This window comes from Pleurodeles waltl, chromosome 2_1 (assembly GCF_031143425.1).
Source record: "Pleurodeles waltl isolate 20211129_DDA chromosome 2_1, aPleWal1.hap1.20221129, whole genome shotgun sequence".
In the NCBI taxonomy this organism is placed as follows: Eukaryota; Metazoa; Chordata; class Amphibia; order Caudata; family Salamandridae; genus Pleurodeles; species Pleurodeles waltl.
In genome coordinates this window covers 196,742,156-196,768,003 of record NC_090438.1, presented here as the reverse complement: position 1 = coordinate 196,768,003, position 25,848 = coordinate 196,742,156, and the positions used below count along the sequence as shown (strand labels likewise).

Here is a 25,848-nt window from a genome sequence, read left to right as displayed (position 1 = left end):
AATTTATGTTATACGTCCTACTAAAATGAATTCACCCAGATAAAAAAAAAATACATCACAGAGCCAGCAAAATACATTAACTGGGGCCAACTTCTAAAAGCATTTATGAATATGGTGAGTAATACTACATGAGCACTCATTTACGTACACTTACATGCCTCTGTGAATCAAATCCCTATTGGTAAAACTGCAAAACGAATACAGTCCTTTCTCTTTGTCATAGATGTATATGAATGTGACCTGAATATTACCATTTTATTCCCATTTTAGATGTTTTGGCCCCAATTCTCAAAGGCATGTCAGAGTACATGAATGGCTAATACTGATGTGAATCAGCATCATTCCATTAAGATGCTAGCTAGATAACTACGTGTATCATGCTTAGACTATTGATGAACACCTAGCAAAGTTGTGCAAATGTGTTTTCAGCGTTGTGTTTATTTAAGAACAATCAGTGTACAACGAGTCCCTATCACCTTTACAGGTTTGTTCAGGACCCGCAGATGCTGCCCCCATCACTAACAATGCAGCCAATCACTTGCAGCGCAGTCATAGCCCCACATCCGCCACCTGCATTTACGCCCACCGTGATGATCCCACATGCCAGCTTCTCTACCCATCAAGCGCTGCCCACAGTTCATTTACAACAGCAGCAACAACAGGTTCAGCAGCACCATTTATATGTTCAGGTAAGAGTATTCAAGAGCCTAAATTGTAATTTGATAAAATCGTATACCTTCTGTAAAACAGTGGATGATTGGGAGTCAGTGTAGAGGGAGAAGACAAATAATGGGTGGTGTAAACCTTCCTTACCAATATTTATATGTTGCTCTTTATGTTCCTCCCTATTTAGTTTTAGAAGATTTAGAAAAAAATGCACGCTTTTCATTGCTCCTTGGTAAACATGTGGCTTTTCTATCTCTCATTCCAGAATGAAAGGCTATAAAATGTGCATGAATTCAAAATAATTAAAATATCTGTCTATATGGCTGTGTCCATAGAAGTACTGCTACTGGAGGAGAGCATGCCATGAGAAAGCATCCATTATACTCTCTGACATAAACAGAAAGGGGATAGGAGCACACTGCCTCACATCACAGCACAGTTCGCATCTTTGCATTGTGGTAAATGCAGTACAAAGCTTGCGCTTACTTGAATATTAGCTGTAGTTTTTCACCAGAGTTGGTGCAGATTCTCTCCAACATAATTGAAGAGTGTCTAAGTAATTTCTACGTGAACCAGTTTGCTTAATCCAGCATGGATTGAGATATAATGACCTAAATGAAAACATAAGTAGCACCAAAACGTTTTTTCCTATATACATTTTATATCAGTTCTTATACATATTCTTAGATAAATAGATGGTGTGAATTATTCAATCCTCATTTGAATTAATTACATATACAGATCCAAAGTTAATGAGTTAGAATCCTTAAAATATGGAAATACGGATATTAAGTCCAAATACACACACACACACACATATATATATATATACATATATATATATATACACATATATTTACATAATATACAAGCTCACAGTACAGTTATACAATTGCAACAACCAACACGTGTTTCACCACTTCTCAAGAAGGTTTATCAAGGTTATTGAGACCATTGAATATTAAAGAATAGTCGGATTGGTTTTGAACAGATCCAAAGTATTAAAGGCAGTGAAAATCTCCTAGGGGCATATACAACAAATGTAGACTTCCTTGTTAAGTTAGCCCATGTAATTGTGAATACAAATTTCGATTTTTTAAAATAATTTATGAAAGAAAATCTTAATTTTATTAAAGACACAGAGGCAAGCATTATGCTTCTCCCATCTTGCAATTATTGAACAGCAGCAGTCAAGAACATTTAATGACTACAGTTCCCATCAGGCTTAGAAACAATAAGCCAATTTGACGCAAATAGTAGTATCATATACAACCAATCAAGGTCCAGCATTCCCTATAATACCTATCTTGACTGCGAACAGTCATCTTTTTTTGAGCAAGAAGTTACAAATAAGTGTAGAAAAAAGGAAAATAGAGAATACAATGGAAATAGCTAGAGCAATCATAAACATTTCTTGAAGAAAGTCCAAAAAACTGGATCCCAATTTAAGTGAAGGTGAATTGGAAGAATGGGGAAAAACGGATACCTTCGCTTCCGAATGACACGAGGAAACTGAATGTAGACTATCCAGGATCTTCTTTTGAGGATGAAGACATTGGCGTAACAGTAACTGTTAGCACAGGAAAGTCACATGGTTAATACAGGTTTGAGGTGGGATAATACCATGTCAGTAATAAAATTAAGACTTTCCTTCAGAAATTACTAGGAAAATCTACATTTTGTGGCAACACGGAGGCTCTTATGCTTCTTCAAAGAATGTTAATTACAACTGAAGATGCTGTATGAACTGGTTCACAAAAGAAGTGTGAAAAATATTATTACTGGACCATTCAGTTGATCACAAAATGTCCTCCAAACAGGAACCCACCCAGAAGGCCTTAGATACTATGGCTCCCCGGGAAGAGAGAATACCAAAAACATTAGTATCTTTTCCTGCAAGGGACACAAGCCACATAACCCAACGGGCGAGAGTAGGGGAAGAGACTGGCTTGTGAGGTTTTCTGAAAGAGGAAAGGAGCTGGGTGTCTGAGGACGTTCTGAGATGGTTGGTCTTTTGTTCATACATTTTAAGGAAGTTTCGGAAGCACAGTTCGGGTTGGTTAGGTAAATAGGGGTAGAAAACAGAAGTAAAATTTGTTTTTGTGTGTTTACTTATGTTGAAAATAACATCTGTGGGATTGAAATGGTGAGAGGAAATATCCAGAGCTTTTACATCAGATAAACATTTGATTGAAATCAAGCACAACAGCATTCTTAACTTGGCAGACAGCATCTACGGAGAAGACTCAACATTATCAGGCAAAGAAATAAACAACTGTAAAACAACAATTACATCCCATAATTGATTGTATTTTGGAATTGGAGGAGTGCAAAATGTTACTCCCTTTACTAGGTGACAGACGAGAGGATGTTCTCTCAGGGGTTTTCTATTGATGTGCGAATTATTTATTGATATTGCCTGCTGATAAATATTTACAGTTGGTATGTTTTCCCTCCACTAGCTTCAGAGGCAAGAAAGGTTTTTTTAAAGGCTATATTCGCTTAAAAGGGATTGATAGATTTTCCCACACACCAGGTTGTCCATATAGACCAGGTTGATTTGTAAGCCTTGGTAGTGCCTGGAAGCCAGGATTTATTTATGTATTCTGAAGCTTCTGCTGAAATGCCAGGAAAAGGTTGGGAACTCCTGCTACCTTCCAAGTGGAGAAAGTAAGAGTGCTGTCTAGGATTAAATTGTGCAGAAGTCCCTGTGGGTCTAGGTGAAGATTGGGAAAGGATGGTGCTAGAATGGGATAGTCAATTGCTAGTTCTAGGAGGAGAGGAAACCATACTGAGGATTGCCAGAATGGAATTAAGATGGGATGCAAAGAGGTCTTTTAAAAAGGTCCCTATTTGTGAAAAAATGTTCTAAAAACACAAGGGTGAAGTTTCAAGTCATTGAAATCATGAAGATAGCGAGAGTGCCAGTCGGCTACTGAGTTGAGATTGCCTGGCAGATATTCTGAAGAAGGCAAAATTCCCAAAAGCTTTTTTTCCATTTCCGCCAGGGGCTTGGATTTTGCACCACTGAGGTGATTTATGTACCTGTCCGCTGTAATACTGGCCACACAAAAAAGAATGGAGCAATGTACCTAATTTTTTGCTAGACATTTGGTTGCAAAGCAGCCCGCAAGCATTTCTAAACAATTTATGTGCAATTTTGACTCCTCGCAAGACCATGTGCCACCAGTGTAAATCTGAGCACACCGGGCGCCCCAACCTGACAGACTTGCATGGTATTCTGATACAAGATCAGGTGTCAACATGAGTATTGTTCTCCTATTCCAGGCATCTAAATGTTCTATCCACCACTGGAGTTCCAACTGAGATGCCTGATCTAGATGGATAATGTCGGAGTAAGCGAGCGCCTTGCACAGATGGCACATTTTCAGTCTTTGGAGAGCTCAATAGTGAAGAGGTCCTGGAAAGATGGCCTGAATTGATGAGGAAAGTAGACCAACAATCCTCGCAAGAGATCTGAGAGAGATGGAGGAATTCTGTAGCATTTGGGCAATCTCTGATTTGATAGCTTTCACCTTGGCTAAGGGTAAATGAAGGGTTGCATTCACAGAATCAATTATGGAGCCCCAGGAATTCCATCTTAGTGGACGGAACTAGGATTGACTTCTCTATGGTGGTAAGAAATCCAAGATCTGAGAGGAAAGAGCAAGTAAAGCAAATTTGAGACTGAATAGCCTGAATGTTTTGGCACATTAAGTGAATATTGTTCAGATAAATTATTAGTCTAAAACCTTGAGACCTCAGATAGGCCACAACCGGCTTCATGAGTTTTGTGAAGCACCATGGTGCTGAGTAAAGCCGGAAAGGAAGAGAAGTGAAATTATATGTTTTTCCTTGCTTTGGAATTGAATAAATATTCTTTAATCGTGATGAATGAGAATGATGAGATAAGCATTTGTATATTCCAATGCACCAGTCAATCGTTTTGTAGGAAAGCATCTCTGAGGCAGAGAATAGTCCCCATCTTGAAATGATTAACTACAAATTGAAGCTTTTGAGATTTATGACGGGTTTAATTTTTTTATTTTCTTTTGGACTAAGAAAAGCAAACTTTAAAAACCTGAAGGATTGGGGGAAGATAGTTGAACTGGGTGTTTGTGCAAAAGGGACATGATCTCTTGTGATGCTAGGGTGGACATTTTGGATGGGAATTTTTGGGGCGGAGGAAATACATTTTGAGAAGGAACTGCGTAAAGTTCTTTACAAAAACCCTGTACTGTGGCCTCCTAGAAAATGCAGGTCAGAAGGAAGACTTAGGCGGTCATTCTGACCCTGGCGGTCTTTGCGGAGGACCGCGGGAGCACCGCCGACAGGCCGGCGGTGCTCCAATGGGGATTCCGACCGCGGCGGTAAAGCCGCGGTTGGACCGGCACCACTGGCGGGCTCCCGCCAGTGTACCGCCGCCCCATTGAATCCTCCAAGGCGGCGCAGCTTGCTGCGCCGCCGAGGGGATTCCGACCCCCCCTACCGCCATCCAGATCCCGGCGGTCCGACCGCCGGGATCCGGATGGCGGTAGGGGGGGTCGCGGGGCCCCTGGGGGCCCCTGCAGTGCCCATGCCACTGGCATGGGCATTGCAGGGGCCCCCGTAAGAGGGCCCCTAAATGTATTTCACTGTCTGCTGCGCAGACAGTGAAATACGCGACGGGTGCAACTGCACCCGTCGCACAGCTTCCACTCCGCCGGCTCGATTCCGAGCCGGCTTCATCGTGGAAGCCTCTTTCCCGCTGGGCTGGCGGGCGGTCTGAAGGCGACCGCCCGCCAGCCCAGCGGGAAAGTCAGAATTACCGCCGCGGTCTTTCGACCGCGGAACGGTAACCTGACGGCGGGACTTTGGCGGGCGGCCTCCGCCGCCCGCCAAGGTCAGAATGAGGGCCTTAGTTGTTTCGTTTGTGTTTTTGGTAGCTTTTTCTACCTCAATCGCAGAAAACTGTTCATCTTTGTGGGCAGAATTGTGGGTTGAACTCCCTGAGCCTCTGAATCCTTGGTTTCTGAACTTTTAGCCAGCAAAGCGGCTCCTGCCTCTACCACCCCTGGCAAAAACATGTTGGGAAAATACTTTTTCAAGTGATTGTTGGGCCTTATCCAGGGAGGCAAAAGTAGTAACACTGTCACTTAATGTAGTTGATAAAGGAATCTCTGAATAATAGACCTTCCGTCTTAATGTCAGGATCCATGGTTGCAAGGTTTGCTAGCTTGGGATCCAATTTAAAAAGTAGACCTTTCCAACGTTCATGGATAATTGCAGAGTTGATGTTCTGCAATAAACAGAAGGCTCTCTGGGTCCACATGGACAGTTCTTTGAGAGGCATTGGGAGGCATTGTCCAGGCTCCCAGATTCGGCTAAATCAAGAATACGGGCAAGAGGACCTGTGATATCCAAAATCTTATCCTGGCACTTAGACCAGGGCTTGTCCACTCCCTTACGAGGATTTTTGCCAAATTGAGAAAAAAAAAGTATTTTGGGATCTATTGCAGGGGTAGAGGCAATCTGAGAAGGTAAAGAAGGTCTAGAAAATTCAGACTTTAATTTAGCCCTGGTCTTTTTATCTAGAGGCAAACCGAGCCTGGAGGCAATATAGTCCCCCACGTGGTCAGATACGCTTAGGGTCAAACATAGGGAGACCCTCTGTATTCAAAATTGTTTTAGAATTATAGGGATCCATAGAAGTAGAGAATAATTTTCTCTTCTTTTCTTGAGGGCCCAAGAAGGAGTCTGAATCCCCCACCATATCTTTATCATCATCTGTGTCAGGGTCACCCATGTCATCATCATCACTGTCCTATAGCTGTGAAATTGCAATTTAAAAAATTTTGTTTTCAATATTTTTTTATTTGGCTTTGTACTTAGAAAAAATAGTACTTCCCTCCTTAGATGGAGGTCTTGGAGGAGCTAAGTCCTCGGTCTTGTGTGATGAAACCTCACTACTCATAAGCACAACATTTGTTTTAAAAGCTGTTGTTTGGACAGATGTAGCCAATGGAGGGTTCCCCATTGCTCTGCACTTTCTGCTTTCCCCCGCAGATTAATCCAAAATGTTTTTAGACACTGAATTGATGGAGTTTTCAGTATTTTTTTTACATTATCCAAAGAGGCCACAGCTTGTTTAACTGAGGAGTGTATGAACCGTGAGAGGTTGTTTATGAAATCTTCCTCATCGTCATCCTTGTCATCAAACTTTGAGGAATTATCCATCTCCAGGACCGAAGAATGAAAGGCCAAGAAATAAGTATACACATCTTTTTAAATATTTGTTTTTAGTAAAAAGATATTGCCTGGAAGTAAGGGTTAAAATAAATGTCACCTAGCAGAAGGGAGAAATCTCCACACGTGAGGAGGAGACACCCTGGCAAAAGAAGGCCGAGGCAAAGAAGGGGACAGGAAGCAAGGTCACGACCCCAAAGTGTGTCCAAGAGCTCCAACTTTGGAAGAGCCAACCGGAGTTCATACATGCAGCAACAGAAAGGGAGGCCTCAGGTGGAACGAGGCTTGCAAGATGATTGGGCTGCCCAGAAAATCAATTTAATTTAGTGTCCTCTGTGATGCACCACACGTAAATGGCAGGCATGACAGTGGACGGGTGAAAGGGAAGAAAGACACTTGAGTGCCCGTGTCAACAGCAAAGCGCAACCAGGCAACAAACATGCTAAAAGGCAATATACTGTGAGGATAAATGCACATAATGTTCAATATATATAAAAAAGTTGACAATAAATAATGACAAGGTCACAACAAGAATATTATGAGAATACTTATCTTGACTATGAACAGCAAGGAAAGAAGACCGTTAGCAGTCGAGATAGGTATTACAGGGGATGCTGGACCAGTCACGGCTTGCGGTGCGCAGAAGGATTAGTGTGGCGCATTGGGGGTGGAGGGGGGAAGGAGGAGAATACAATTTAAATTAATTTTAAAAAAAATACACATACCTCCATCGCTGCTGCACCGCTCCATCCGCTCCTCTGCTGGCTGCGGGCACAGAGCTGCATCAGGATTAGCTGGGAGTGCCCAGCCAGGGCGCTCCCAGGCAGACTGGGAGCCTGTGCATGCTCTCTCCAGCTTGGCAACTGTGTTGCTGGGCTGGAGAGAGCCTACTGTGCATGTGTATTTGGCCGGCATGAGGCGGAAGCCAAACATACATGTGCACTGAGGGGGAGTGGTGTGCACTCCCCCTCAGTGCTCGTCGCAGCCTTGGCCCCGCCCCTTTTACAAAAAAACAATAATAAACACAGATTATCATAATTTTTGGGTAAATGGCAGGGGGGCAACACTCCTCCGCCCTAATGGAGGAGCCGCCCCTGTGCTGGACCCTGATTGGTTCTATATGATTCTACTATTTGTCTTCCAGTGGCTTATTGTTTCTAATTCTGAAGGGAACTGTAGTTTTTCAATGTTCTTCATTACTGCTGTTTAATAAATGCAAGATTAGAGAAACATAATAGGAGCCTCCAGTCTTGCCATAAAATTATTTAAAGCTAAGTGTATGTCAAATGATAAATTTGCGAAGTTCGGTGTAGCGGGCAATTCTTCATTAAGATGCCAATGATCAGTGATATTTCATCATACCATTTTTATTCCCCCCACAATAAGGTGTATCATTGCGTCAGATGTTATGCTTCTAATTGAAAAGTCAGCATTTCTCAAAAAATCCTTTTCTGATGTATACTAAGTCCTTGAAGAGGGGTTTGGTTACTGCAATGCAAAAAAACACCCTAAAATCAAGTCACATATCATATATTTAACTATGCTGATGCCTTTCTTGACATTTTAATCTTGACAATTTATTTTAGCTGTGCCTTAGTGTTGTATTTTTATAACTATTGGTAAGTAGAGGTTATGTTCGGCATGAGAGGTATTAGAAGAAATATTCCCTCCAAAATGGGCCATCTAGCAAAAATGTACGCTCTGTTATCATTGATTACTGGCATAACATTTTTCAATGTGAAGTAATACTCATTTGAATGCTAACATTTAGTGGAAATCTACTCATTCAAGTTTTCAAGCCTACTGATTTCACAATAAACTTTAAACATGAGCCTTGGATGAAACTAAATAGAAAATCTAATGTGTTATTTTATGTGATTTAAACATACACAAATTATTTTACCTTGATTAAGAACTGCTGATTTTGTACTGACGCAATTTATGAAATTAGACTGGCTTGTTGACATGTGCAAAGAGTTGTTTGCTTTCCGTGAAGAGTGACTTGTCAGAAAAACTGACTTTAATCTATACTAACCAAGAAAGAACCCAGAGCAACTTGTGCCAGAAATTAAGGTTGGATTTTTTTCAATTCAATTTTCATTGTCTTCTGCAGATGCAAGCCCCAGAGTCAATACAGGGATCTCCGGCCCAGCGCATTTTCCAGCCTTCTCACATCCAGCAGCAAAACACTCTGGGCTATTTCCTACATCCACAACAGCAGAGTCAGACAGGCAGTTTGTCCGATCTGCCTGAAATGCAGCTACCATAACAGCCAAAAGGGATATGAAAAAGGGATATGTAATCATTTGAAGGGATCAATGGACAGAGGAGAATCCTGCTTTTAGGTCTGAATGATGACAAGGAGCATGAGCATAAACTCTGGAAAAGAAGCAACAATTTTGACTAGAAAATCAGGGGCTGTGCGCTTGTACTAGACCAATGAGACATTGTAGCAGGTTCAAGAGTTTAAAGCTCTGGAGCAGCAGCTCCAGAGAACGAAGCAGGAGGAACACAGGACGATGCCCAGATGTATGGCTTCTCGTGCGAGATCTTGTGCTAAAAGAGAATGAAATTGTATAAAGGTGATACAAAACAGGCTGCCGACTATAGCAAGGTATAAAATGGCACCTGCTAAGGATCCCCACAATCACTTAAGCTGCATGGGGAAAAAGTGACAGTTGAGATGCTAAGAAAAATGCACTCAAGTAAAAAAGTATCTGCGCTTGGGGTGGCAGTCAGCCAGTGTTGGTATCCAAGCCATACATGTATAGAGTATACACTTTATACTAAAGTGCTTACGTTTTTAGTAGTGAGAGCATTATATTCCAATACCAGCAAGGTATTAAGCAGGTGACCAGGAATATTTGACACCTGGCAATTAACTGGCATTCAAAACGTTGATGAACTACTTGACGTGCATCCAAGAAATTCACTGTGAATTGGAGAGCAGAGTTTGGGGCCATCACATAGCCTGCAGAATTGGGATCAATCATAGATTACTGAATTAATGTTCAGTTGTTGATTGGCAAATAGATTTTGCTTTCTCTTCTACTATACCTCTGCCCAACACCATGATTTTTTCAACTGTTTTGCGAAAATGCTGCTACTTTTTTGCACAGTAACACCGGATTTGCCTCTGATTTTCACAGCCACTATGCCAGATCACAACAAATAGAGTAAGATATGTGTGACGTGTTACTTCGATTATACGAAGAATCACATTCTACAATCTTACAACTCTAGCCAAATATGTGTTGGGATATAGGCAGAGAGCTACAACTCCCACTTTTTAATCTTACTCCAGACAGAGTTGCACATTGGCTGAACAGATTAAAAGAATTTATTATTTTGGTGAAAGAAATAAAATATTTATTGATTGATACATATGATAACACCAAGAAAAAGATCGCTACATTTGAAAGTTTTGAATCGATAAAGATTGCATTTTATTTTTTATAAAGCTTTATTCTGCACTGGTATGTTTATATATTTATAGAGGGAAAACATATTTATTCTATATTGAGTGTACAGAGAGGCAATCCTATTTGTTGGAGTCTTTCACTAAAAGAAATGTGTATTTATTCCTCAAATTTAATCTATGAGAATTTCAGTCATTGGAAATTTTACAACGTATGCTCATTCAACAATTTCCACTTTCTCTGCAACATCCATAACAGATGTCCCCAATGACCTAATGCACAAAGCCACTCACACTTTGAGGAGTTTTACTAAAAGTAGTAATGCTGAATAGTTGCTACCTCCCTGCATTGTTACCCCTAAACAGCCTTGCCCAGGGCCACATGCACTGCAACGAATATTTGGTAGCTACACGTAAATGTCAGGGCACACTTGCGTAATTTTATTTGGAATACTCTTCCTCTAAAGTGAAATATCATTTACACATGTTCAATTTGAGGGTGCGTAAGTATTTTGTGTATTGTTCAATCTCCAATTGACCAGAAAATTGGGTGTATCAGCAACCATTCAGGGATATTAAACAACAAGCTGTATTCTCCCTGATATAATAGATCACACATGAAGACACCACAGACCAGGTGATGCGAACTTGCTAGTAACTTGTTCACAAAGAAAATCACCATACCAAAACCCTTGTGTTGACTTAGTAGTTTATATCTATATTTCCCTGGTTTATTTTGTTTAGAATGATTTCATATGGCACCCATACCCTAGAGAGCTTTTTTTCCTGCATAGATCTCCTATTTGTGCTAATGCCAACTACATGATTTTGGAGAATTATTTAAAAAACATAATGCTCTTTGCTCATTTTGATAGGCCTTTTGTGGCTCTCTACCAGTTGCCCTCCTCTCCTCAATCTACCATCTCATTACTAAATAGAGACAGAGCTCAATACAGATATACATATATATATATATATATATCTTTTGAAAAGAAGGTTACAGGATGATAACGTCTGGCACAAAACCTCAGATCCCCCGACTCCCAATAGGATGTATGTCCGTATGGCAAATTATAGAAATGTGATCCAAGAAACAGCACTTCTAAAAGGCAGCCAAGCTCATACCAGATGCTTTAATTGCATTCTAATATCGATCAAAAGCCAATGTCTACAACGAAAAACAACCAACATAAAGGTGAAATAAGAGTAGAATTGTAAAGATTCACTCTACCCAAGAGCACAATAACACACTACAAAAATTGATACTCTACGTTCAAGTTAGGAGGTTGTCCACAATGTAGTCTGAATGCAAAAATGAGAGAATGAAGATAGAATAAAAAAAGAAAGAAATACTTATATTTTTGGTTTAATTATGGCCTTTTTAAGTTCTGATGGGGTTACAGACTATTCTGCAATGGTGATAACAATAAAGCCTTCGGGATATTGTTTCAATTTATGATACATCTTACTGTAAATATACAACAGTAATGTTGTCCTCAAACAATATTGAAGTGTGAGTCTCACTAACACTATGATTATAGAATATATAACTTATGCTATCAAGAATCTTATACTTCTATCAGCTATGTTATTCTTATGATATATTTTCAAATATTGATATCCTTACCATACCCATACAATAGTAATGATGTCTTCCCATAATATTGTCTTGAAGTTTTTTCTTTCTTTTTTATTCTGTCTTCTTTCTCTCTCTTTTGCGTTCAGGCTACACTGCAAACAACGTTTTCACTTAAATGTGAAGTATCATCTTTTAGTGTGTTATTGTGCTCTTGGGTAGAGTGAATCTTTACAGCTCTAGTCTTATTTTACCGTTGTCATAGTCAAATAACTGTATATTGTGTTTTATGTTTTGATTTGACAGCAGAGGAAACACGTATTGTAGACATTAGCTGTTGATCGATATTGGAATGGAATTAAAGCTTTGGTTGTGAACTTGACTGCTTGTTAGAAGCGTTGCTTCTTGGATCACATTTCTACACAAATATATACTAGAAGATGAAGGATCACAAGAAAACAACAAATATATATATATATATATATATATACACACACACACACAAACACAAACACACACACCAAATAAATATTATATGTCCCCAGACAAAACTCTAAAAGTAGAATTTGTCCACGATGTTTAATTTCTACTGAAGAACACCATAAAAGATGTAAAGGGTAGCATCTCAATCTGCAGCAAAGCGGTTGCATACATAGTAAATTATTATGTGATCTATGTATTTGTGTAATATTGAAGTACATGCAAGATGCAGATCATAGTGTGAGCCTACATTTACCTTCAAAGGTCAATGTGTGCATAGTTGTATTTGTTAACATAATAATTGGGCTGTTAATTGTGGCCTTATATAACTGTGGTGACTTATGTTTATACATGAAATGTGTTGCTGTCTAATAATTGTACCAATACCCTCCAATGTCATCAAGTTATATTCCCATTGGTCCAATGAGATTGTGAATGGCATAGACAGACTGCTTCAAACGTAGCCAGTAAAGAAAACCACAACAGAGAGAAAGACACATTGGCATACTTAGGTTTCATCCATACACGTTATGAGGCTGTGTTCAACATGTAAGGACTGAATACAAGGCAGAGTTCAGGATTTCTTCTTGGGGTAAATGTAGACACAATGGCAGCCATTGTGCATCATTTGCATAGTCTGCAGTTATCCTGAAATTCTGGCATACATGCAGCCCTTCTGGGCACCTTTGAATTATGAGGTCATTACATATGGCAAAGGGAAAGAAATATGTAGTATTTGATGCTAGGCATGAAAGTTCCAATGTATGGTTTGCTACACAAATCTACAACCATTGTCACATTTGGCAATCCTTGCTTTCGGAATTGCTGTGGTTATAGTATGACAATTTGAGACACTCCCCACTTTCTAGGATACTCTACATGCACTAAACCATCATTCATTTCACTTTCCTATTGCCGCATATGTTAGGGCTGTGCTGGGCTGCAATGTTCTGAATTAGAAACGGACGTCTCCTAAAAGTTTCATATTTAAAATCTCTAATTTTTCAACCAATTGGGATTGGAACTGCGTGCTCACCTAGTAAAGTTAAACAAATGTACCAAAAATAGTTTTTTTACTTTTTTTCGCTCTAGTTTTTGCTGAGTTGACCTCTAGAATTGTACTCTTATAAGATCTAGTGCTCTGTTTATAGATTCATTTGGACATCCTTTCCAGACACAGACTAGTTTCAGGGGTGAGGCAAATAGGCCAGGCTTCTCTTCTGCTGGCCTGCACAAAAGGGTGGCACATGTACATCTCTGGGAGCACCCCATGTTTTAAAATGGCATTTTCTCATTCAAGTGACTTTGTAACCTCCAACAAAATAGAGAAGGAGCTCCTACAGAGCCTACATGTCTATTCTCTGACCCAAAATATTTCCTGTTGAAAAACAACACTAATATTCGCCCCCATGAGGGTTTCATTTTGCTTACCTAAAGTCTCAACATTTGCCCTTTTCACCAAAGGGATATCAAAATTAGGTGTGGCACTTGCTGTATGAAAACTATATTCATTGTTTGCTAAAAAGTGAAATTTTTCTATATACCAGTGGTTCCCAACCTATGGTCTGGGGACCCCTGGGTTCTGTGAAGCCTCCTCAGGGGGTCCATGACTGCTTACAAAATTAAATAATATTAACAGATTAGGTCCCCAGTGTTCAGTAATGACTCAGTGGGGGAGGACCCTGGATCCCAATAATAATTCAGTGCGGATCCCGGGGTTCCAGTAATGATAAAGTGGAGGTCCACAGAAGTCAAAAGGTTGGGAACCACTGCTCTTTACAATCTATAACTCATTCTGCACTCGAACACAGCATGTGTTTTATTTACAGTGTGCCTTGAATAAGGCAAATTGTAAGGGCTTTTTAGATAACCTCTTCCTGGGGATTGAAAAAAACTCTCTGATACCTCACGAATAGCGTTAGATATACAAACATGCAGTTACAATGTGATGTAGTACATGTCGCAAAAAGAAACAATTGTTTTTTAGGAATGTAAACCTATTTAGAGTAATTGTCACAAAGAAATATAATTTTTTGTCAAACCAAAAACTAAGTGTTAACATGGTTTAATTATGTCTGTAGATCAGTCCAACAGGCCATATTGTTTAGGGTTTATTTTAAATATTGGTAAGAACTGAGACTTGTTTTGGGGGAAATTATAGACATTTTAAAAACTGAGATTTTGTTTGTTGCAAAGGCATTGCAAATATATACACCACAAAACATTATAACCAAATATATAAACCACAAAGTCACATTCCTCTACGCGACAATCACATTCAATCAGTTTTCTCAAGATTTATTTGCTTTTCAATGTCCATCTCCATCTCTAAGTTCATGCTATACTAAAAGGTGAGACTAAAATGTCGATACTTCCACCAAGTCATAAACTCATGTGTACAATTTTATTACATATACTCAATTTTGAAATCCTCAAAATAGGATGGCCAGAACTGTACACAATTTGCAATTTTTGGGGGCATACTCTTACTTCATTCAGCAGATTTTGTAAGTTAGTAAATAGGTAGGCACAAATTAACATCAAATGTCAGAATTATTTTTGGGTGGCTACTTACTAACTGTGAAGATAGCATGGTCAAGAAATGTAAACTCAACAATTCCCAATACAACTGAAGCCAGTTATGTAAACGTCTTATAGATAGGTTGGCTGTGCGCTCATGAATCAGGTGAGACTGTTTGATGGCTCTGGGCCTTGTAGTCCCAAAAGAATCTAACCCCATCTTTCATCCTCTAGAGCTCATGTTGGCAGAATGGAAGATTCTGATTGTAAAGTAATCTATGACTGCTTCTGGCTGAAATAGTTTGCTACTAATAAATGCTTGTACTCTGTGCTGTTATTCCAGAAAGCTTTTCGTGTTGTGCGATGGATTTTAGATTTAACTCTGGGTTCCACTAGGAGGCCAGGCAGTGCAGCTAACATTAATGAATAATCAAGGGACCGCTGCATTAAACGTTCTGCAGGAGGACATTACACATGCCAAACTCAATTATTAACTGATTGCAGAAGAAATATTTCTTCAAGTCTGTCCTTACAATAAAATGCTATACTCACCCACCCAGTTAGGCCTAGGAAGATCAATGCTGCCTGATTGTCTTTGCCCATGGTCATTGACATCTGCACTCGGATGTTGGTTACCACAGTTTCCATTCCAGTAACAACCCGATTGACAGTAGAGGAACAGCTTGTCTTGTTATACATAGTGTTGTAGCCTGCTTGTGACTCCCATGGCATGGATTATGTACTTTAGGGGAGATATGAAATAGGGCTGTAATTTAGACCTCAGAATGAGCTGTTGGTTTCCTCAGGCGTGGGGTGACAAACGGCTTCAGCTATTAAAAGCTCTATAATGTTAAGTGGGGGTGCCAACATGATGTAAGAGGAGCTCCTTGATACATGAAGTACAGGTATTAGTAGGAGAAGTGTGCATTGCAGACGGTTTCTTGCAGTTATGAACGTTTGCGTGTGCTTAGTAAAGTGATCATTTTCATAAAATATGGTAGAAATGGCTACGCATTAGATACAAATAACGCCTACCTGCCCTAAGCTATTGCATATTAATGTCTCCTTTGTTCCAGAGTTGAACTGACTTTTTTATGTTTGTTCTCCATGGCTAAAATGTGCCTTAGGTGAGAGTAAATATTTGCCCTACTAAATCTTTCAGAGCAAGATATCATGTCTATATATTTCTGTATTTGCACACAAGACTGTCCAACAAACAACATTAAGGTTTGGATCAGAATATCATGTGAATGATTATGAATGACATTGTTATATTTTTGGTTCAGGACATTACTTACATACATTTTCCAAATACATGCTCCTGACATGTTTTATGGTATTTTGCCAGTACAAAGTGTTAATTTCAGTTGCATGGTATATTTAAAACACTACCTATTGTTATAAATATTTGCTCTAAATAGTGTGCTATTGGACCACATTTACTTTCACTGCCCCAGCATAAATATGTTTATGACATACAAGTAAAAGTACCCGTGGCCCAATAAAACATGTTACTTACAATAAATGATCTATTACATGTTCATTTCACCCAGTTAACATTAGAAGTGCAAAGGTTCAATTCCACGTTATTAGTATAATATAGTGCACGACTTGAAAAAACACTGTGTAGTGCCTCACACATTCCATTCTACAAACACTTTACAGAAGAAACCTACTGGGGCCATATTCACAAAGCATAATTGCTGTGTTTATATTGATATATATATATATATATATCTATATACACATACATACAGAATAAGGAGGAAAATACATTTAAATTATTGCCATAAAAGATTTGTAAGTATTAATTATTTGCCTACATAGTCAGGAAGATGATGCCATTCGTACACTGTGTTTTTGACATCGATTTAAAGTACAAATCATAATATTCTTCAGGTTATTTGCAATGTTATTTCCACCCACCTTGTTATGTGAAATGTTATTTGTATTTAACTCTACTCATTTGTTTGGGCTAGTCTTTTAATGTCCTTTTGGAAGTGACATGTATTAGGGGTTGGGTGCCCACATGTATGCTGTTTGAAAAATTCAGAATGGTGTTGGGGTGGTTTTTGTTAAGGAGCAACACTTCTGAATTGTTTTCCACACCTTAAATTAGTTTCTTGTATGTTTGTATTGATCTGTAGGTAGAACATGAACATTTTCGTATTCTCCTGTTACGTAGACGCTATTCTGCTGTTATTTTAAAAGTAAAATGATTGTGATAAATTTGTTTGAAAAATGCCACAAGATTCCAGTTCCTTGAAAGGCCAGGAAGCTTTAATAAAGTCTTGCACTTTTTTAACATATTTGTAAATAAGATTCTGGTGGATACTGCCAAGCTGTACTGGAAAAGCCAGAAAACGACTTTTGTAAATACTGTAATATATGTATTGTAAAAATCTAGAGGTTAATATGAGCATTAGTATATTTTATACGATGTCAAATGCGAAGAAATTTATAAGTGTCCCTAATGTATTTTGTAAAAATAATGTGTCATTTTCAAGTTGTCATCTAGAAACTATTGAATCCATGTCTTTACACAGCTCCTTTCAGTGTGATCTGTGCCCTCCTGAAAAGCTTTAAGAGATTGTAAATACTATTTTGGAAAAAAGTAAACTTTAATTTTTAAACTGCTGAATATATGTATCTTTTGCCTTTGTCTATGCTGGTCTCCAAACGTCACTACAGAGAGAAACAATGATTACATTAAAATTACTGATTTATTTATACTTCATGTTCTTACCTAAACAAATGTTTCCACAGTTTGATCAATGTATATAATTGTACAAGTTAACAACTGAAATGCCACTTTGAACAGTTTCTGCAGTATGACAAACGTACATACCTATATCTTATATATATAGGGATTCAATACAAGCATATTTTTAGGCACTATCATTTAGATTTTGTCAATGTGTGAAAGTGCTGGTTTAAGTGTATATTTTGCTGCTGTTGTCATGCTTAAATCAGGTTCCAAAGATAAGAACTGAGTAACATAGGAATATTCTGATCCAAACGAGGCTCTAGAAACCGTTTCAGCTCTACTCGTTGTGTTGCTCTCACCTATTATAGCAACACAAAAGGATGATGGAAGGAGTGCTGAACAATGCAAACACTCACCCCCAGTCACAGACCAAGGTTTAATTCATCGTTCTTTTGCTGACCATGCCACCCCAGTTTGGACCCAGCCATATGCACATCAGTCTTGACCCTGTTCCTCATGGCAACACTCCTGCCCGAACTACCAAGCCAGGTCCTCCCTGGACCGGAAACAAGCATCCTGGGACCGGTTTCAGGGTTTTACCCTTCATCAGCCAGGCTAGCTTGAATCCAATGGCACAGTGAGCAATGGACCCACGTCTGGGCATACCCTTCCCACTTAGGGCAACTTTAGCAACAAAAAAGGATGATGGACGGTGTGCTGAAAAATGCAAACACTCACCCCCAGTCACAGATCTGGGTTTAATCCATTGTTCTTTTGCTCACCATGCCACCCCAGTTTGGACCCAGCCATATGCAAATCAGTCTTGACCCTGGTCCTCATGGGAACAGTCCAGCCCGAACTGCCAAGCCAGGTCCTCCCTGGACCGGAAATAAGCATCCTGGGACTAGTTTCAGAGTTTCACCCTTCATCAGCCAGGCTAGCTTGAATCCAATGGCACAGTGAGCAGTGGACCCGCGTCTGGGCATACCCTTCCCACTTAGGGCAACTTTAGCAACACAAAAGGGTCAATGCATGTGCTGCGATCAGCCCCCAGAAAAACCAGGCCGACATAAAAAAGTGATCTATATATATATTTGCCACTAGTTGTCTTGCAGTTGCAGCTTGCGTCTTCAAAGCAATGCACATACTTCAACTGACGCGTTTCAACTGTAGCTTTTAGGCAGCAATAAAAAAGGTAAGTCTTGTGATTATGTTTCTGCTACAAAAGGATCAGACTTTTGTCTAGTGGCAGTTTTGGTGCTATAAAGAAGCGCATTTATATGCCTACTGCAAAGAGCAAATATTTATTTTATGTAAATAGCGGAGTACATTAATAAAGTCAGCCATTGCCTGCACTATAATACAAATGAAATGTATGTGCGGGGGCGGCTATGGAGAGATGAAGGCACTTTTGCTGGGTGGTGGTGAGGGAATCCGAGGAGGAGGACATGGGAGTGGGAGCACCAATAAGGATTGTTGGACTGGGCGCTAGAGGTGCTAAAGACTGTGACGATTGGTATGTGACAAGGTGTTTTTTGAGTGTCTTAAAAGAACGTGCTGATTGAGGGAAGAAACGAAGGTAAGGTGACCTCTACTGTTGCAAGTATTATAAACACACAAGCAATTTTGTGCCTGTCTACGTAGGCTAGTGTTTTAGAGCACGTTTAGCCAGTAGCAGAGATGGCATTTCGTTGGATGACTGCTGCTTACGCCCTCACTCAGGTTATAGTGGACAGCTCTGACATAGAATCAGAGACTGAGACAGCAGATACTGAGACTCCATCTGAGGGATAGGACAATGGCGCAGACTCTGGGAATGATTCTTCAGTCGGAAGAGTCCCATTCGATAACTCCTCTTCCAGTAATTATGAGGGAGGTGATGAGAACAGTCCTTTCGCAAGCACTGTCTGTGCAATGGGACAATAGCGGGTTAGCCCAACCCAGAGAACAGGTGAATTCGGCGGCAAGCACAGAGAGAGAGTGCTCTCTTGGGAGCTCCCCAATTTAGTTAAGACCCAAATTCCACCGTCCAACTCGTATTGTGGAGACATAAAAATTATATATCACAAAACAAACTGGTTTGTTAGGCAGGCACCTGTGTTTTTGGTCCTGGGCTCAGCGGCCATATATGGAAACTGTGGAAGGTAGCCTCTTTCTAGCCTTGTTACCCCCCCACTTTTGGCATGTTTGTGAGTATATGTCAGGGTGTTTTTACTGTCTCACTGGGATCCTGCTAGCCAGGACCCCAGTGCTCATAGTGGAAACCCTATGTTGTCAGTGTGTTTGATATGTGTCACTGGGATCCTGCTAGCCAGGACCCCAGTGCTCATAGGTTTGTGGCCTGTATGTGTTCCCTGTGTGGTGCCTAACTGTATCACTGAGGTTCTGCTAACCAGAACCTCAGTGTTTATGCTCTCTCTGCTTTTAAAATTGTCACTGCAGGCTAGTGACTAATGTTACCAATTCTGATTACTACACTGGAACACCCTTCTAATTCCCTAGTATATGGTACCTAGGTACCCAGGGTATTGGGGTTCCAGGAGATCCCTATGGGCTGCAACATTTATTTTGCCACCCATAGGGAGCTCAGGCAATTCTTACACAACACTGCCACTGCAGCCTGAGTGAAATAACATCCACGTTATTTCACAGCCATTTTACACTGCACTTAAGTAACTTATAAGTCACCTATATGTCTAACCCTCACTTAGTGAAGGTTAGGTGCAAAGTTACTTAGTGTGAGGGCACCCTGGCACTAGCCAAGGTGCCCCCACATTGTTAAGGGCAATTTCCCCGGACTTTGTGAGTGCGGGGACACCATTACACGCGTGCACTACATATAGGTCAATACCTATATGTAGCGTCACCATGGTAACTCCGAACATGGCCATGTAACATGTCTAGGATCATGGAATTGTCCACCCAATACCATTCTGCTATTGGGGGGACAATTCCATGCATCCCCAGGTCTCCAGCATAGAGCCCTGGTACTGCCAAACTAACTTTCCGGGGTTTTCTCTGCAGCTACCGCTGCTGCCAAACCACAGACGGGGTTCTGCCCCCCTGGGGCCTGGGCAGCCCAGTCCCAGGAAGGCAGAACAAAGGATTTCCTCTGAGAAAGGGTGTTACACCCTCTCCCTTTGGAAATAGGTGTGAAGGGCCTGGAAGGAGTAGCCTCTCCTGGCCTCCGGAAATGCTTTGAAGGGCACAGATGGTGCCCTCCTTGCATAAGCCAGTCTACACCGGTTCAGGGATCTCCCCAGCCCTGCTCTGGCGCGAAACTGGACAAAGGAAAGGAGAGTGACCACTCCCCTGACCAGCACCTCCCAGGGGAGGTGCCCAGAGCTCCTCCAGTGTGTCCCAAACCTCTGCCATCTTGGATGCAGAGGTGTGAGGGCACAATGGACAGCTCTGAGTGGCCAGTGCCAGCAGGTGACGTCAGAGACCCCTCCTGATAGGTGCTTACCTTTCTCTGTAGCCAATCCTCCTCTGAGGGCTATTTAGGGTCTCTCCTGTGGGTATCTCACCAGATAACGAATGCAAGAGCTCACCAGAGTTCCTCCCCACTTCCCTCTTCGACTTCTGCCAAGGATCGACTGCTGACTGCTCCAGGATGCCTGCATAACCGCAACAAAGTAGCAAGAAGACTACCAGCAACATTGTAGCGGCCCATCCTGCTGGCTTTCTCGACTCTTTCCTGGTGGTGCATGCTCTGAGGGCTGTCTGCCTTCACAATGCACTGGAAGCCAAGAAGAAATCTCCTGTGGGTAGACGGAATCTTCTCCCTGCCAATTCAGGCACCAAACTTCTGCATCACCGGTCCTCTGGGTCCCCTCTCATCCTGACGAGCATGGTCCCTGGAACACAGGAGCTGGGTCCAAGTGTCCCCGACAGTCCAGTGGCCCTTCTGTCCAAATTTGGTGGAGGTAAGTCCTTGCCTCCCCACACCAGACAGTAATCCTGTGTACTGCGTGAACTGCAGCTGCTCAGGCTTCTGTGCATTTTTGCAAGACTTCCTTTGTGCACAGCCTAGCCCAGATCCCCAGCACCCCGTCCTGCATTGCCCAACTCGCTGAGTTGGACTCCGATGTCGTGGGACCCTCTTTTGTTGTTCTGAGTCAACTGTCGTCCTGGGATCTTCTAAGTGCCTGTTCAGGTGCTTCTGCGGGTGCTGCCTGCTTCTGCGTGGGCTTTCTGTGTTGCTGAACGCCCCCACTGTCTCCTCCTCCAAGGGGCGGCCTCCTGGTCCTTCCTGGGCCCCAGCAGCACCCAAAATCCTCAACCGTGACTCTTGCAGCTAGCAAGGCTTGTTTGCGGTCTTTCTGCATGGAGACAACTCTGCATCGTCCAGCGCGCCGTGGGACATCTTCTGACCAAACGAGAAGTTCCTGGCACCTTCCGTTGTTGCAGAATCTTCGGCTTCTTCCACCCGGAAGCAGCCCTTTTGCACCTTCATCCGGGGTTTAGTGGGCTTCTGTCCCCCCTCGACACTTGCATGACTCTTGGACTTGGTACCCTTCCTTTACAGGTCCTCAGGTCCAGGAATCCATCTTCAGTGCTTTGCAGTCAGTTATTGTCCTTGCAGAATCCCCTATCTCGACTTAACTTTCTTTCTGGGGTAGTAGGGTAACTTTACTCCTACGTTTCAGGGTCTTGGGGTGGGGTATCTTGGACACCCTTAGTGTTTTCTTACACACCCAACAACCCTCTACCTACTACACTAGGCCTGGGGTCCATTTGTGGTTCGCATTCCACTTTTGGAGTATATGGTTTGTGTTGCCCCTAGGCCTATTTTTCCCTATTGCATTCTATTGTGTTCTACAGTGTTCGCACTACTTTTCTAATTGTTACTTACCTGATTTTGGTTTGTGTGTGTATATTTTGTGTATATTACTTACCTCCTAAGGGAGCATATCCTCTGAGATACGTTTGGCAAATTCTCACTAAAATAAAGTGCCTTTATTTTTAGTAACTCTGAGTATTGTGTTTTCTTATGATATAGTGCTAAGTGATATAAGTGGTATAGTAGGAGCTTTGCATGTCTCCTAGTTCAGCCTAAGCTGCTCTGCTATAGCTACCTCTATCAGCCTAAGCTGCTAGAACACCTCTAATCTACTAATAAGGGATAACTGTACCTGGCACAAGGTGTAAGTACCACAAGGTACCCACTATAAGCCAGGCCAGCCTCCTACAGAAACATACTAGACCCACACATTTCTGGAAACTAGACATCCGGGAGAGTCCACAGAGTTCTGACTTGTGTGGATTCCCCAAAGTTTTCTTACACAGAATACCCTGCAAAGCTGAAATGTTGAATAAAAACTCTATTTTTTTCTTGCATTTTTGTCACACAAACTACAGGAATTTGCTGGGATCCACAAAATTCCTACCACACATTGATTCATCACCTGTCCTGATAAAAACACTACCCCACTTGAGTGCCTGTACCTTGTGCCTACGTCAGGAATGGATCACCCCAGGGTCAACAGTTGCCTCATGTAAGGACCAACATTGACCTTTGTGTGATCTATTCCTGTCACGGGCACTATGCCTACCCACACAAGTGAGGTACAATTTTTATCAGGAGACTTGGGGGAATGCTGGGTGGAAGGACATTTGTGGCTCCTCTCAGATTCCAGATCTTTCTATCACCGAAATGTGAGGAAAAAGTGTTTTTTTTGCCAAATATTGAGGTTTGCAAAGGGTACCAGGTAACAGAACCTGGTGAGAGCCCCACAAGTCACCCCATCTTGGATTCTCCTAGGTGTCTAGTTTTAAAACATGCACAGGTTTGGTAGGTTTCCCTGGGTGCCGGCTGAACTAGAGGCCAAAATCCACAGCTAGACACTTTGGAAAAAAACCAGCTCTGTTTTCTTTGGGAAAATTCTATGTGTCCACGTTGTGTTTTGGGGCATTTCCTGTCACAGGCGCTATGCCTACCCACACAAGTGAGCTACCATTTTTATCAGGAGACTTGGGGGAAAGCTGGGTGAAAGGAATATTTGTGGCTCCTCTCAGATTCCAGAACTTTCTGTCACTGAAATGTGAGGAAAAAGTGTTTTTTTGGCCAAATGGTGAGGTTTGCAAAGGATTCTGGTTAACAGAACCTGGTGAGAGCCCCACAAGTCCCCCCCATCTTGGATTCCCCTAGGTCTCTAGTTTTCAAAAATGTGCAGGTTTGTTATGTTTCCCTAGGTGCCGGCTGAGCTAGAGGCCAAAATCTGCAGCTAGGCACTTTGCAAAAAACATCAGATTTCAATGTAAAAATGTGATGTGTCCATGTTGCATTTCCTGTTGTGAGTATTAGGCCTACCCACGCAAGTGAGGTACCATTTCTATCGGGAGACTTGGGGGAACACAGAGTAGCAAAACAAGTGTTATTGCCCCTTGTCTTTCTCTACATTTCTTCCCTCCAAATGTAAGACAGTGTGTAAAAAAGACATCTATTTGAGAAATGGCCTGTAATTCACATGCTACTATAGGCACCCCGGAATTCAGAGATTTGCAAATAACCACTGCTTCTCAACACCTTATCTAATGCCCATTTTGGAAATACAAAAGTTTTCTTGATACCTATTTTTCACTCTTCATATTTCAGTAAATGAATTGCTGTATACCCAGTAAAGAATGAAAACCCATTGCAAAGTGCAGCTCATTTATTGGCTCTGGGCACCTAGGGATCTTGATGAACCTACAAGCCCTATATATCTCCGCAACCAGAAGAGTCCAGCAGACGTAACTGTATATTGCTTTTAAAAATCCGACATTGCAGGAAAAATTTCCAGAGTAAAACGTGGAGAAAAAAGGCAGTTTTTTTTAAGCTCAATTTCAATAGTTTTTTATTTCAGCTGTTATTTTCTGTAGGATCTACACAAATGACCCCTTCCTGAATTCAGAATGTTGTCTACTTTTCAGAAATGTTTAGCTTCATGGGATCCAGCATTGGTTTCACACACATTCCTGTCACTAACTGTAAGGATGCTGAAAGCACAAAAGATAGTGAAAATGGGGTATGTCCCAGTAAAATGCCAAACTTGTGTTGAAAAATGTGGTTTTCTGATTCAAGTCTGCCTGATCCTGAAAGCTGGGAAGATGGTGATTTTAGCACTGCAAACCCTTTATTGATTGCATTTTCAGGTAAAAAACCACAAGCCTTCGACAGCCTTTTTTCCCATTTGTGTTTGAAAAAAACGAAATGTTTGCTGGATTTTGGCTAATTTCTTCGTCTCCTCCAGAGGAACCCACAAGCTCTGGGTACCTTTAGAATCCCTAGGATGCTGGAAAAAAAGGACGCAAACTTGGTGTGGATAGCTTATGTGGACAAATTATTATAAAGGCCTAAGCACAGACTACCCCAAATAGCCAAAAAAGGGGTCAGCACAGGGGGAGGGGTCGATGGATGGTGGGAAGGCCCAGCAGCCAAGAGGTTAAAGAAACATAGGCTGTTTTTTTATGCCTGTATAGTTCTGAGGCTTTTGTCAGGACCAAGATCCCTAAATCTCCCTATATCGAGCAACTGTCTTCACGCACACACGTCCAGCACTCAAGCATTCAATACCTATATTTGTATGCTGATGAGCAAAACATTTGTTTTCCAAATGATGTTCGTAAGGTTGTGTACATGTACAAAAAAAAGAAAAGACATTAAATTGTAAATGAAAATTGGTGTCAAATAAACATAAAATCATATAGGAAGGTATATATATATATCTAGATGCAGACGAGCTTCCCGAAAGAAGCATGCTGTGCCAACTATGTGTCCACTGCAAACTTTATGTTTATACCATTACCACACATAATGCGGTGTTCACTGCAAAGTACATGTTTGTTTACATGTGCACATATATCATGCACATCCAACCATTGCCTTACCCCCACCATGGGAGCATTTAACCTCTTGGAGGTGAGCCTTGAAGTCACACACTGTGAAAATGTGTGTTATCTCAAATAATGCTGTGAAATAAGCTTGAGAGAACAGAATTCTGGCTAGGAATAGCCACTTACTTCATCAAAGGTCTCACTCTGCGTGTCACACTTACTTTCCTCCTGCCAACGAGGACAGTGTGCGCTTCACGCCTTCTAGTGAATCATGCCTAGTGCACATATGGGGCCGTCACCATGTGCCGACTCGTAATCATGGGAATTGTAGTGTGAACAGGTCCAGCGAGTGTGAACATTTGCGGGTCACTTCACTGAACGCTGACTGGGATTCATGGGAATTGTAAATGGCTCCCAAGAGCACATAGCTTGCTTGGA

The 25,848-nt window shown here is 41.3% G+C and overlaps 1 protein-coding gene across 1 annotated transcript in view; it reads left to right on the top strand.

Annotated features, from left to right (window-relative positions):
- Positions 1-10,233, top strand: part of PASD1 (PAS domain containing repressor 1) — a 267,352-nt gene extending 257,119 nt beyond the window's left edge. The window contains exons 19-20 of the mRNA XM_069205967.1: positions 485-689; positions 9,005-10,233. Coding sequence (XP_069062068.1) covers positions 485-689; positions 9,005-9,160 — 361 coding nt within the window. The 3' untranslated portion in view covers positions 9,161-10,233. The remainder of the gene's footprint in view (positions 1-484; positions 690-9,004) is intronic.
- Positions 10,234-25,848: the final 15,615 nt, after the last annotated feature.